A 13,721-nucleotide genomic window follows, 5' to 3' on the forward strand; every position below is an offset into this window, starting at 1 on the left:
GACAAGGGGTGAGACAAGAGGGGAGACAAGAGGTGAGACAAGGGGTGAGACAAGGGGTGAGACAAGAGGTGAGACAAGGGGTGAGACAAGGGGTGAGACAAGGGGTGAGACAAGAGGTGAGACAAGGGGTGAGACAAGAGGTGAGACAAGGGGTGAGACAAGGGGTGAGACAAGAGGTGAGACAAGGTGTGAGACAAGGGGTGAGACAAGGAGTGAGACAAGAGGTGAGACAAGGGGTGAGACAAGAGGTGAGACAAGAGGTGAGACAAGAGGTGAGATAAGGGGTGAGACAAGGGGTGAGACAAGGGGTGAGATAAGGGGTGAGACAAGGGGTGAGACAAGAGGTGAGACAAGGGGTGAGACAAGAGGGGAGACAAGAGGTGAGACAAGGGGTGAGACAAGAGGTGAGACAAGGGGTGAGACAAGGGGTGAGACAAGAGGTGAGACAAGAGGTGAGAGAAGGGGTGAGAGAAAGGGTGAGACAAGGTGAGACAAGGGGTGAGACAAGGGGGAGACAAGGGGTGAGACAAGAGGTGAGATAAGGGGTGAGACAAGGGGTGAGACAAGGGGTGAGACAAGGGGTGAGAGAAGAGGTGAGACAAGGGGTGAGACAAGAAGTGAGACAAGGGGTGAGACAAGAGGTGAGACAAGAGGTGAGACAAGGGGTGAGACAAGGGGTGAGATAAGAGGTGAGACAAGGGGTGAGACAAGAGGTGAGACAAGGGGTGAGACAAGGGGTGAGACAAGGGGTGAGACAAGGGGTGAGACAAGGGGTGAAACTAGAGGTGAGACAAGGGGTGAGACAAGGGGTGAGACAAGGTGAGACAAGAGGTGAGACAAGGGGTGAGACAAGAGGTGAGACAAGGGGTGAGACAAGGGGTGAGACAAGAGGTGAGACAAGGGGTGAGACAAGGGGTGAGACAAGGTGAAACAAGAGGTGAGACAAGGGGTGAAACTAGAGGTGAGACAAGGGGTGAGACAAGGGGTGAGACAAGGTGAGACAAGAGGTGAGACAAGGGGTGAGACAAGAGGTGAGACAAGGGGTGAAACTAGAGGTGAGACAAGGGGTGAGACAAGGGGTGAGACAAGGTGAGACAAGAGGTGAGACAAGGGGTGAGACAAGAGGTGAGACAAGGGGTGAGACAAGGGGTGAGACAAGAGGTGAGACAAGGGGTGAGACAAGAGGTGAGACAAGGGGTGAGACAAGGGGTGAGACAAGGGGGGAGACAAGGGGGGAGACAAGGGGTGAGACAAGGGGTGAGACAAGAGGTGAGACAAGGGGTGAGACAAGGTGAGACAAGAGGTGAGATAAGAGGTGAGACAAGGGGTGAGACAAGGGGTGAGACAAGAGGTGAGACAAGAGGTGAGACAAGGGGTGAGACAAGAGGTGAGACAAGGGGTGAGACGAGGGGTGAGACAAGGTGAGACAAGGGGTGAGACAAGGGGGAGACAAGGGGTGAGACAAGGGGTGAGACACGGTGAGACAAGGGGTGAGACAAGGGGTGAGACAAGGGGTGAGACAAGAGGTGAGACAAGGGGTGAGACAAGGGGTGAGACAAGAGGTGAGACAAGAGGTGAGACAAGGGGTGAGACAAGGGGTGAGACAAGGGGTGAGACAAGAAGTGAGACAAGAGGTGAGACAAGAGGTGAGACAAGAGGTGAGACAAGGGGTGAGATAAGGGGTGAGACAAGAGGTGAGACAAGAGGTGAGACAAGGGGTGAGAGAAGAGGTGAGAAAAGGGGTGAGACAAGAGGTGAGACAAGGGGTGAGACAAGAGGTGAGACAAGGGGTGAGACAAGGGGTGAGACAAGAGGTGAGACAAGAGGTGAGACAAGGGGTGAGACAAGGGGTGAGACAAGAGGTGAGACAAGAGGTGAGAGAAGGGGTGAGACAAGAGGTGAGACAAGGGGTGAGACAAGAGGTGAGACAAGGGGTGAGACAAGGGGTGAGGCAAGAGGTGAGACAAGGGGTGAGACAAGGGGTGAGACAAGGGGTGAGACAAGGGGTGAGATGAGGTGAGACAAGGGGTGAGACAAGGGGTGAGACAAGAGGTGAGACAAGGGGTGAGACAAGAGGTGAGACAAGGGGTGAGACAAGAGGTGAGACAAGGGGTGAGACAAGAGGTGAGACAAGGGGTGAGACAAGGGGTGAGACAAGGGGTGAGACAAGCGGTGAGACAAGGGGTGAGACAAGGGGTAAGACAAGGTGAGACAAGAGGTGAGACAGGGGTGAGACAAGGGGTGAGACAAGGGGTGAGACAAGGTGAGACAAGGGGTGAGACAAGGGACGAGACAAGGGGTGAGACAAGGGGGGAGACAAGGTGAGACAAGGGGTGAGACAAGGGGTGAGACAAGGGGGGAGACGAGGGGAGACGAGGGGTGAGACAAGGTGAGACAAGGGGTGAGACAAGAGGTGAGACAAGGGGTGAGACAAGGGGTGAGACAAGAGGTGAGACAAGGGGTGAGACAAGAGGTGAGAGAAGGGGTGAGACAAGAGGTGAGACAAGAGGTGAGACAAGGGGTGAGACAAGGGCTGAGACAAGAGGTGAGACAAGAGGTGAGACAAGGGGTGAGACAAGGGGTGAGACAAGGGACGAGACAAGAGGTGAGACAAGGGGTGAGACAAGAGGTGAGACAAGGGGTGAGGTAAGGGGTGAGACTAGAAGTGAGACAAGGGGTGAGACAAGAGGTGAGACAAGGGGTGAGACAAGGGGTGAGACAAGGGGTGAGACAAGGGGTGAGATAAGGGACGAGACAAGAGGTGAGACAAGGGGTGAGACAAGGGGTGAGACAAGGGGTGAGATAAGGGACGAGACAAGAGGTGAGACAAGGGGTGAGACAAGGGGTGAGATAAGAGGTGAGACAAGGGGTGAGATAAGAGGTGAGACAAGGGGTGAGACAAGAGGTGAGACAAGGGGTGAGACAAGGGGTGAGACAAGGGGTGAGACAAGGGGTGAGACAAGGGGTGAAACTAGAGGTGAGACAAGGGGTGAGACAAGGGGTGAGACAAGGTGAGACAAGAGGTGAGACAAGGGGTGAGACAAGAGGTGAGACAAGGGGTGAGACAAGGGGTGAGACAAGAGGTGAGACAAGGGGTGAGACAAGGGGTGAGACAAGGTGAAACAAGAGGTGAGACAAGGGGTGAAACTAGAGGTGAGACAAGGGGTGAGACAAGGGGTGAGACAAGGTGAGACAAGAGGTGAGACAAGGGGTGAGACAAGAGGTGAGACAAGGGGTGAAACTAGAGGTGAGACAAGGGGTGAGACAAGGGGTGAGACAAGGTGAGACAAGAGGTGAGACAAGGGGTGAGACAAGAGGTGAGACAAGGGGTGAGACAAGGGGTGAGACAAGAGGTGAGACAAGGGGTGAGACAAGAGGTGAGACAAGGGGTGAGACAAGGGGTGAGACAAGGGGGGAGACAAGGGGTGAGACAAGGGGGGAGACAAGGGGGGAGACAAGGGGTGAGACAAGGGGTGAGACAAGAGGTGAGACAAGGGGTGAGACAAGGTGAGACAAGAGGTGAGATAAGAGGTGAGACAAGGGGTGAGACAAGGGGTGAGACAAGAGGTGAGACAAGAGGTGAGACAAGGGTTGAGACAAGAGGTGAGACAAGGGGTGAGACAAGGGGTGAGACAAGGGGTGAGACAAGAGGTGAGACAAGGGGTGAGACAAGGGGTGAGACAAGAGGTGAGACAAGAGGTGAGACAAGAGGTGAGAGAAGGGGTGAGACGAGGGGTGAGACAAGGTGAGACAAGGGGTGAGACAAGGGGGAGACAAGGGGTGAGACAAGGGGTGAGACACGGTGAGACAAGGGGTGAGACAAGGGGTGAGACAAGGGGTGAGACAAGAGGTGAGACAAGGGGTGAGACAAGGGGTGAGACAAGAGGTGAGACAAGAGGTGAGACAAGGGGTGAGACAAGGGGTGAGACAAGGGGTGAGACAAGAAGTGAGACAAGAGGTGAGACAAGAGGTGAGACAAGAGGTGAGACAAGGGGTGAGATAAGGGGTGAGACAAGAGGTGAGACAAGAGGTGAGACAAGGGGTGAGATAAGGGGTGAGACAAGGGGTGAGACAAGGGGTGAGACAAGAGGTGAGACAAGGGGTGAGACAAGAGGTGAGAGAAGAGGTGAGAAAAGGGGTGAGACAAGAGGTGAGACAAGGGGTGAGACAAGAGGTGAGACAAGGGGTGAGACAAGGGGTGAGACAAGAGGTGAGACAAGAGGTGAGACAAGGGGTGAGACAAGGGGAGACAAGGGGTGAGACAAGGGGTGAGACAAGGGGTGAGACAAGGGGTGAGACAAGGGGTGAGAGAGGGGTGAGACAAGGGGTGAGACAAGGGGTGAGACAAGGGGTGAGACAAGAGGTGAGACATGGGGTGAGTCAAGAGGTGAGACAAGGGGTGAGACAAGGGGTGAGACAAGAGGTGAGACAAGGGGTGAGACAAGGGGTGAGACAAGAAGTGAGACAAGGGGGGAGACAAGGGGTGAGACAAGAGGTGAGACAAGAGGTGAGACAAGGGGTGAGTCAAGGGGTGAGACAAGGGGTGAGACAAGGGGTGAGACATGAGGTGAGACAAGGGGTGAGACAAGAGGTGAGACAAGGGGTGAGACAAGGGGTAAGACAAGGTGAGACAAGGGGTGAGACAAGAGGTGAGACAAGGGGTGAGACAAGAGGTGAGACAAGGGGTGAAACAAGGGGTGAGACAAGGGGTGAGACAAGGGGTGAGACAAGAGGTGAGACAAGGGGTGAGACAAGGGGTGAGACAAGGGGTGAGACAAGAGGTGAGACAAGGGATGAAACAAGGGTAGAGACAAGGTGAGACAAGGGGTGAGACAAGGGGTGAGACAAGAGGTGAGACAAGGGGTGAGACAAGAGGTGAGACAAGAAGTGAGAGAAGGGGTGAGAGAAGTGGTGAGACAAGGGGTGAGACAAGAGGTGAGACAAGGGGTGAGACAAGGGGTGAGACAAGGGGTGAGACAAGAGGTGAGACAAGGTGAGACAAGGGGTGAGACAAGGGGTGAGACAAGAGGTGAGAGAAGAGGTGAGACAAGGGGTGAGACAAGGGGTGAGACAAGGGGGAGACAAAGGGTGAGACAAGGGGTGAGACAAGGGGTGAGACAAGGGGTGAGACAAGAGGTGAGACAAGGGGTGAGACAAGGGGTGAGACAAGAGGTGAGACAAGGGGTGAGACAAGGGGTGAGACAAGGGGTGAGACAAGCGGTGAGAAAAGGGGTGAGACAAGAGGTGAAAGATGGGGTGAGACAAGAGGTGAGACAAGGGGTGAGACAAGAGGTGAGACAAGGGGGAGACAAGGGGTGAGACAAGGGGTGAGACAAGGGGGGACAAGGGGTGAGACAAGGGGTGAGACAAGGGGTGAGACAAGGGTTGAGATGAGGTGAGACAAGGGGTGAGACAAGGGGTGAGACAAGGGGTGAGACAAGAGGTGAGACAAGGGGTGAGACAAGAGGTGAGACAAGGGGTGAGACAAGGGGTGAGACAAGAGGTGAGACAAGGGGTGAGACAAGGGGTGAGACAAGGGGTGAGACAAGGGGTGAGACAAGGGGTGAGACAAGGGGTGAGACAAGAGGTGAGACAAGAGGTGAGACAAGGGGTGAGACAAGAGGTGAGACAAGGGGTGAGATAAGGGGTGAGACAAGAGGTGAGACAAGGGGTGAGACAAGAGGTGAGACAAGGGGTGAGACAAGAGGTGAGACAAGGGGTGAGACAAGGTGAGACAAGAGGTGAGACAAGGGATGAGACAAGAGGTGAGACAAGGGGTGAGACAAGGGGTGAGACAAGGGGTGAGACAAGGGGTGAGACAAGATGAGACAAGGGGTGAGACAAGGGGTGAGACAAGAGGTGAGACAAGAGGTGAGACAAGGGGTGAGACAAGGGGTGAGACAAGAGGTGAGACAAGGGGTGAGACAAGGGGTGAGACAAGGGGTGAGACAAGGGGTGAGACAAGGTGAGACAAGAGGTGAGACAAGGGGTGAGACAAGGGGTGAGACATGGGGTGAGACAAGAGATGAGACAAGGGGTGAGACAAGGGGTGAGAAAAAAGGTGAGACAAGGGGGGAGACAAGGGTGAGACAAGAGGTGAGACAAGGGGTGAGACAAGGGGTGAGACAAGGTGAGACAAGGGGTGAGACAAGGGGTGAGAAAGGGGTGAGACAAGGGGTGAGACAAGGGGTGAGACAAGGGGTGAGACAAGAGGTGAGACAAGGGGTGAGACAAGGTGAGACAAGGGGTGAGACAAGGGGTGAGACAAGAGGTGAGACAAGGGGTGAGACAGGGGGTGAGACAAGGGGGGAGACAAGAGGTGAGATAAGGGGTGAGACAAGGGGTGAGACAAGGTTCCGCGTTCTCCGTAGAACCCGCCGTAATGGGGGTCCCTCATTAACGTCTTCCGCGTTCTCCGTAGAACCCGCTGTAATGGGGGTCCCTCATTAACGTGTTCCGCGTTCTCCGTAGAGCCCGCCGTAATGGGGGTCCCTCATTAACGTCTTCCGCGTTCTCCGCAGAACCCGGCCCTGGTGGACGCGCCGCTCTCCCTGCAGCTCGCCGTCAACGCGCCGCCCAAGACCTCCATCAGGACGTCGGGGGCGACCGTCGCCATGACGGCCGGCGTCAAGGTGATGCTGCTGCCGCCGGGGCGACCGGCGGTCCAGCTCAGCAGCATGACCATGGTACGGTGACGGGTTAGTTAACCCACGATGAGGTAGAGTTTGGTGGGTGACGGGTTAGTTAACCCACGATGAGGTAGAGTTTGGGACGGGTTAGTTAACCCACGATGAGGTAGAGTTTGGTGGTGACGGGTTAGTTAACCCACGATGAGGTAGAGTTTGGTGGTGACGGGTTAGTTAACCCACGATGAGGTAGAGTTTGGGACGGGTTAGTTAACCCACGATGAGGTAGAGTTTGGCGGTGACGGGTTAGTTAACTCACGATGAGGTAGAGTTTGGGACGGGTTAGTTAACCCACGATGAGGTAGAGTTTGGGACGGGTTAGTTAACCCACGATGAGGTAGAGTTTGGGACGGGTTAGTTAACCCACGATGAGGTAGAGTTTGGGACGGGTTAGTTAACCCACGATGAGGTAGAGTTTGGGACGGGTTAGTTAACTCACGATGAGGTAGAGTTTGGTGGTGACGGGTTAGTTAACCCACGATGAGGTAGAGTTTGGGACGGGTTAGTTAACCCACGATGAGGTAGAGTTTGGTGGTGACGGGTTAGTTAACCCACGATGAGGTAGAGTTTGGGACGGGTTAGTTAACCCACGATGAGGTAGAGTTTGGGACGGGTTAGTTAACTCACGATGAGGTAGAGTTTGGGACGGGTTAGTTAACCCACGATGAGGTAGAGTTTGGGACGGGTTAGTTAACCCACGATGAGGTAGAGTTCGGTGGTGACGGGTTAGTTAACCCACGATGAGGTAGAGTTTGGTGGTGACGGGTTAGTTAACTCACGATGAGGTAGAGTTCGGTGGTGACGGGTTAGTTAACCCACGATGAGGTAGAGTTTGGTGGTGACGGGTTAGTTAACTCACGATGAGGTAGAGTTTGGTGGTGACGGGTTAGTTAACTCACGATGAGGTAGAGTTTGGGACGGGTTAGTTAACTCATGATGAGGTAGAGTTTGGTGGTGACGGGTTAGTTAACTCACGATGAGGTAGAGTTTGGTACGGGTTAGTTAACTCACGATGAGGTAGAGTTTGGTGGTGACGCGTTTTTTTTTTTCACGCAGGAAACGAAGTTCATCGCAAAAGTGTCGATGTCGGGGAAACGCCTGTCGATCCGCGCGGACCTCCGCAGGTAACAGGAAGTACTTTAGGACCAGGAACAGGAAGTACTTTAGGACCAGGAAGTACTTTAGGACCAGGAAGTACTTTAGGACCAGGAAGTACTTTAGGAACAGGAACCACTTTAGGACCAGGAAGTACTTTAGGAACAGGAAGTAGTTTAGGACCAGGAAGTACTTTAGGAACAGGAACCACTTTAGGAACCATTTTAGGAACAGGAAGTACTTTAGGAACAGGAAGTACTTTAGGAACAGGAAGTACTTTAGGAACAGGAACCACTTTAGGACCAGGAAATACTTTAGGAACAGGAACAGGAAGCACTTTAGGACCAGGAACCACTTTAGGACCAGGAAGTACTTTAGGAACAGGAAGTAGTTTAGGACCAGGAAGTACTTTAGGAACAGGAACCACTTTAGGAACCATTTTAGGAACAGGAAGTACTTTAGGAACAGGAAGTACTTTAGGAACAGGAAGTACTTTAGGAACAGGAACCACTTTAGGACCAGGAAATACTTTAGGACCAGGAACAGGAAGTACTTTAGGACCAGGAAGTACTTTAAGACCAGGAACAGGAAGTACTTTAGGACCAGGAAGTACTTTAGGAACCACTTTAGGACCAGGAAGTACTTTAGGACCAGGAACTGGAAGTACTTTAGGACCAGGAACCACTTTAGGAACAGGAAGTACTTTAGGACCAGGAAGTACTTTAGGACCAGGAAGTACTTTAGGACCAGGAACTGGAAGTACTTTAGGACCAGGAACCACTTTAGGAACAGGAAGTACTTTAGGACCAGGAAGTACTTTAGGACCAGGAACAGGAAGCACTTAAGGACCAGGAAGTACTTAAGGACCAGGAACAGGAAGCACTTTAGGACCAGGAAGTACTTTAGGACCAGGAAGTAGTTTAGGACCAGGAAGTACTTTAGGACCAGGAACAGGAAGCACTTTAGGACCAGGAAGTACTTTAGGACCAGGAAGTACTTTAGGACCAGGAAGTAGTTTAGGACCAGGAAGTACTTTAGGACCAGGAACAGGAAGCACTTTAGGAACAGGAAGTACTTTAGGACCAGGAAGTAGTTTAGGACCAGGAACCACTTTAGGATAAGGAACCACTTTAGGACCAGGAAGTACTTTAGGAACAGGAAGTAGTTAGGAACAGGAACCACTTTAGGAACAGGAACCACTTTAGGAACAGGAAGCACTTTAGGACAAGGAAGTACTTTAGGACCAGGAAGTACTTTAGGACCAGGAACAGGAAGCACTTTAGGAACAGGAAGTACTTTAGGACCAGGAAGTACTTTAGGACCAGGAACAGGAAGCACTTTAGGACCAGGAAGTCCTTTAGGACCAGGAAGTACTTTAGGACCAGGAACAGGAAGTACTTTAGGACCAGGAAGTACTTTAGGACCAGGAACAGGAAGCACTTTAGGACCAGGAAGTACATTAGGAACAGGAAGTACTTTAAGACCAGGAAAAGGAAGTACTTTAGGACCAGGAAGTACTTTAGGACCAGGTACAGGAAGCACTTTAGGACCAGGAAGTACTTTAGGACCAGGAACAGAAAGTACTTTAGGACCAGGAAGTACTTTAGGACCAGGAAGTAGTTTAGGACCAGGAAGTACTTTAGGACCGGGAACAGGAAGTAGTTTAGGACAAGGAAGTACTTTAGGACAAGGAACAGGAAGCACTTTAGGACCAGGAAGTACTTTAGGACCAGGAAGTACTTTAGGACCAGGAACAGGAAGCACTTTAGGACCAGGAAGCACTTTAGGAACAGGAACAGGAAGCACTTTAGGACCAGGAAGTACTTTGGGACCAGGAACAGGAAGTACTTTAGGACCAGGAAGCACTTTAGGAACAGGAAGTACTTTAGGACAAGGAAGTACTTTAGGACCAGGAAGTACTTTAGGAACAGGAAGTACTTTAGGAACAGGAAGTACTTTAGGACCAGGAACCACTTTAAGAACAGGAACCACTTTAGGAAGAGGTCACCTGTGACCCTTAGAGTCACCTGTGACCCTTAGAGGACACCTGTGACCCTTAGAGTCACCTGTTCGTGACTCTAAGTGTCTTTTTTCTTCCTTTCAGGTTTAAAATCTACTCCAATCAGTCGGCTCTGGAGTCTCTGGCTGTGAGTACCTGTCTGTCTCTCACCTGTCTCTCTCTCTCTCACCTGTCTGTCTCTCACCTGTCTGTCTCTCACCTGTCTCTCTCTCTCTCACCTGTCTGTCTCTCACCTGTCTCTCTCTCACCTGTCTCTCTCTCGCCTGTCTCTCTCTCACCTGTCTCTCTCTCACCTGTCTCTCTTTCACCTGTCTCTCTCTCACCTGTCTGTCTCTCACCTGTCTGTCTCTCACCTGTCTGTCTCTCACCTGTCTGTCTCTCACCTGTCTCTCTCTCACCTGTCTCTCTCTCACCTGTCTGTCTCTCACCTGTCTCTCTCTCACCTGTCTGTCTCTCACCTGTCTCTCTCTCACCTGTCTCTCTCTCTCACCTGTCTCACTCTCACCTGTCTGTCTCTCACCTGTCTCTCTCTCACCTGTCTCTCACCTGTCTGTCTCTCACCTGTCTGTCTCTCACCTGTCTCTCACCTGTCTCTCTCTCACCTGTCTCTCTCTCACCTGTCTGTCTCTCACCTGTCTCTCACCTGTCTCTCACCTGTCTGTCTCTCACCTGTCTCTCTCTCACCTATCTCTCTCTCACCTGTCTCTCACCTGTCTCTCACCTGTCTGTCTCTCACCTGTCTCTCTCTCACCTGTCTCTCTCTCACCTGTCTCTCTCTCACCTGTCTCTCTCTCACCTGTCTCTCTCTCACCTGTCTGTCTCTCACCTGTCTCTCTCTCATCTGTCTCTCTCTCACCTGTCTGTCTCTCACCTGTCTCTCTCTCTCACCTGTCTCACTCTCACCTGTCTCTCTCTCACCCGTCTCTCTCTCACCTGTCTCTCTCTCACCTGTCTGTCTCTCACCTGTCTCTCTCTCACCTGTCTGTCTCTCACCTGTCTCTCTCTCACCTGTCTCACTCTCACCTGTCTGTCTCTCACCTGTCTCTCTCTCACCTGTCTGTCTCTCTCACCTGTCTCTCTCTCACCTGTCTCTCTCTCACCTGTCTGTCTCTCTCACCTGTCTCTCTCTCACCTGTCTCTCTCTCACCTGTCTCTCTCTCTCACCTGTCTCTCTCTCTCACCTGTCTCTCTCTCACCTGTCTCTCTCTCTCACCTGTCTCTCTCTCACCCGTCTCTCTCTCACCTGTCTCTCTCTCTCACCTGTCTCTCTCTCACCTGTCTCTCACCTGTCTCTCTCTCACCTGTCTCTCTCTCACCTGTCTCTCACCTGTCTCTCTCTCACCTGTCTCTCACCTGTCTGTCTCTCACCTGTCTCTCTCTCACCTGTCTCTCTCTCACCTGTCTCTCACCTGTCTGTCTCTCTCTCTCACCTGTCTCTCTCTCACCTGTCTGTCTCACCTGTCTGTCTCTCACCTGTCTGTCTCTCACCTGTCTCTCTCTCCTGTCTCTCTCACCTGTCTGTCTCTCACCTGTCTCTCACCTGTCTCTCTCTCACCTGTCTGTCTCTCACCTGTCTGTCTCTCACCTGTCTTTCTCACCTGTCTGTCTCTCACCTGTCTCTCTCTCACCTGTCTCTCTCTCACCTGTCTCTCTCTCACCTATCTGTCTCTCACCTGTCTGTCTCTCACCTGTCTGTCTCTCACCTGTCTCTCTCTCACCTGTCTGTCTCTCACCTGTCTCTCTCTCACCTGTCTCTCTCTCACCTGTCTCTCACCTGTCTGTCTCTCACCTGTCTCTCTCTCACCTGTCTCTCTCTCACCTGTCTCTCTCTCACCTGTATGTCTCACCTGTCTGTCTCTCACCTGTCTCTCTCTCACCTGTCTCTCTCTCACCTGTCTCTCTCTCACCTGTCTCTCTCTCACCTGTCTGTCTCTCACCTGTCTCTCTCTCACCTGTCTCTCTCTCACCTGTCTGTCTCTCACCTGTCTCTCTCTCACCTGTCTCTCTCTCACCTGTCTCACTCTCACCTGTCTCTCTCTCACCTGTCTGTCTCTCACCTGTCTCTCTCTCACCTGTCTGTCTCTCACCTGTCTCTCTCTCACCTCTCTCTCTCTCACCTGTCTCTCTCTCACCTGTCTCTCTCTCACCTGTCTCTCTCACCTGTCTCTCTCTCACCTGTCTCTCACCTGTCTCTCTCTCACCTGTCTGTCTCTCACCTGTCTGTCTCTCACCTGTCTCTCTCTCTCACCTGTCTCTCACCTGTCTCTCTCTCTCACCTGTCTCTCACCTGTCTCTCTCTCACCTGTCTCTCTCTCACCTGTCTCTCTCTCACCTGTCTCTCTCTCACCTGTCTCTCTCTCTCACCTGTCTCTCTCTCTCACCTGTCTCTCTCTCACCTGTCTCTCTCTCTCACCTGTCTCTCTCTCACCCGTCTCTCTCTCACCTGTCTCTCTCTCTCACCTGTCTCTCTCTCACCTGTCTCTCACCTGTCTCTCTCTCACCTGTCTCTCTCTCACCTGTCTCTCACCTGTCTCTCTCTCACCTGTCTCTCACCTGTCTGTCTCTCACCTGTCTCTCTCTCACCTGTCTCTCTCTCACCTGTCTCTCACCTGTCTGTCTCTCTCTCTCACCTGTCTCTCTCTCACCTGTCTGTCTCACCTGTCTGTCTCTCACCTGTCTGTCTCTCACCTGTCTCTCTCTCCTGTCTCTCTCACCTGTCTGTCTCTCACCTGTCTCTCACCTGTCTCTCTCTCACCTGTCTGTCTCTCACCTGTCTGTCTCTCACCTGTCTTTCTCACCTGTCTGTCTCTCACCTGTCTCTCTCTCACCTGTCTCTCTCTCACCTGTCTCTCTCTCACCTATCTGTCTCTCACCTGTCTGTCTCTCACCTGTCTGTCTCTCACCTGTCTCTCTCTCACCTGTCTGTCTCTCACCTGTCTCTCTCTCACCTGTCTCTCTCTCACCTGTCTCTCACCTGTCTGTCTCTCACCTGTCTCTCTCTCACCTGTCTCTCTCTCACCTGTCTCTCTCTCACCTGTATGTCTCACCTGTCTGTCTCTCACCTGTCTCTCTCTCACCTGTCTCTCTCTCACCTGTCTCTCTCTCACCTGTCTCTCTCTCACCTGTCTGTCTCTCACCTGTCTCTCTCTCACCTGTCTCTCTCTCACCTGTCTGTCTCTCACCTGTCTCTCTCTCACCTGTCTCTCTCTCACCTGTCTCACTCTCACCTGTCTCTCTCTCACCTGTCTGTCTCTCACCTGTCTCTCTCTCACCTGTCTGTCTCTCACCTGTCTCTCACCTGTCTCTCTCTCACCTCTCTCTCTCTCACCTGTCTCTCTCTCACCTGTCTCTCTCTCACCTGTCTCTCTCACCTGTCTCTCTCTCACCTGTCTCTCACCTGTCTCTCTCTCACCTGTCTGTCTCTCACCTGTCTGTCTCTCACCTGTCTCTCTCTCTCACCTGTCTCTCACCTGTCTCTCTCTCTCACCTGTCTCTCACCTGTCTCTCTCTCACCTGTCTCTCTCTCACCTGTCTCTCTCTCACCTTTCTCTCTCTCACCTGTCTCTCTCTCACCTGTCTCTCTCTCACCTGTCTCTCTCTCAGCTCATTCCTCTCCAGGCTCCTCTGAAGACGATGCTGCAGATGTCCGTCGTCCCTTTGATCAACAGTAAGGACATTCACGTGCTTCTCACACACACACACACACACACACACACACTGACTGCGTGTGTGTGTGTGTGTGTGTGTGTGTGTGTGTGTGTGTGTGTGTGTGCAGACTGGACTAAGAGAGGAGTGTTGATTCCTCTCGCCGACGGAATGGACTTCATCGAGGAGGTCGTCGAGTATCACAACGTAAGTCGGACATTACTCTGCTCTGATTGGTCGGACATTACTCTGCTCTGATTGGTCGGACATTACTC

The 13,721-nt window shown here is 52.6% G+C and overlaps 1 protein-coding gene across 1 annotated transcript in view; it reads left to right on the forward strand.

Moving 5' to 3' along the window:
- pltp (phospholipid transfer protein) overlaps positions 1-13,721 on the forward strand; it is a gene marked incomplete at its 5' end in the record, with an annotated part of 44,056 nt that overhangs the window by 28,469 nt on the left and 1,866 nt on the right. Inside the window, 5 exons of the mRNA XM_083940982.1 lie at positions 6,522-6,686; positions 7,743-7,810; positions 9,886-9,928; positions 13,405-13,468; positions 13,577-13,653. Coding sequence (XP_083797108.1) covers positions 6,522-6,686; positions 7,743-7,810; positions 9,886-9,928; positions 13,405-13,468; positions 13,577-13,653 — 417 coding nt within the window. The remainder of the gene's footprint in view (positions 1-6,521; positions 6,687-7,742; positions 7,811-9,885; positions 9,929-13,404; positions 13,469-13,576; positions 13,654-13,721) is intronic.

This window comes from Echiichthys vipera, assembly GCF_963691815.1.
Source record: "Echiichthys vipera genome assembly, contig: SCAFFOLD_44, whole genome shotgun sequence".
Taxonomy (NCBI): Eukaryota; Metazoa; Chordata; class Actinopteri; order Perciformes; family Trachinidae; genus Echiichthys; species Echiichthys vipera.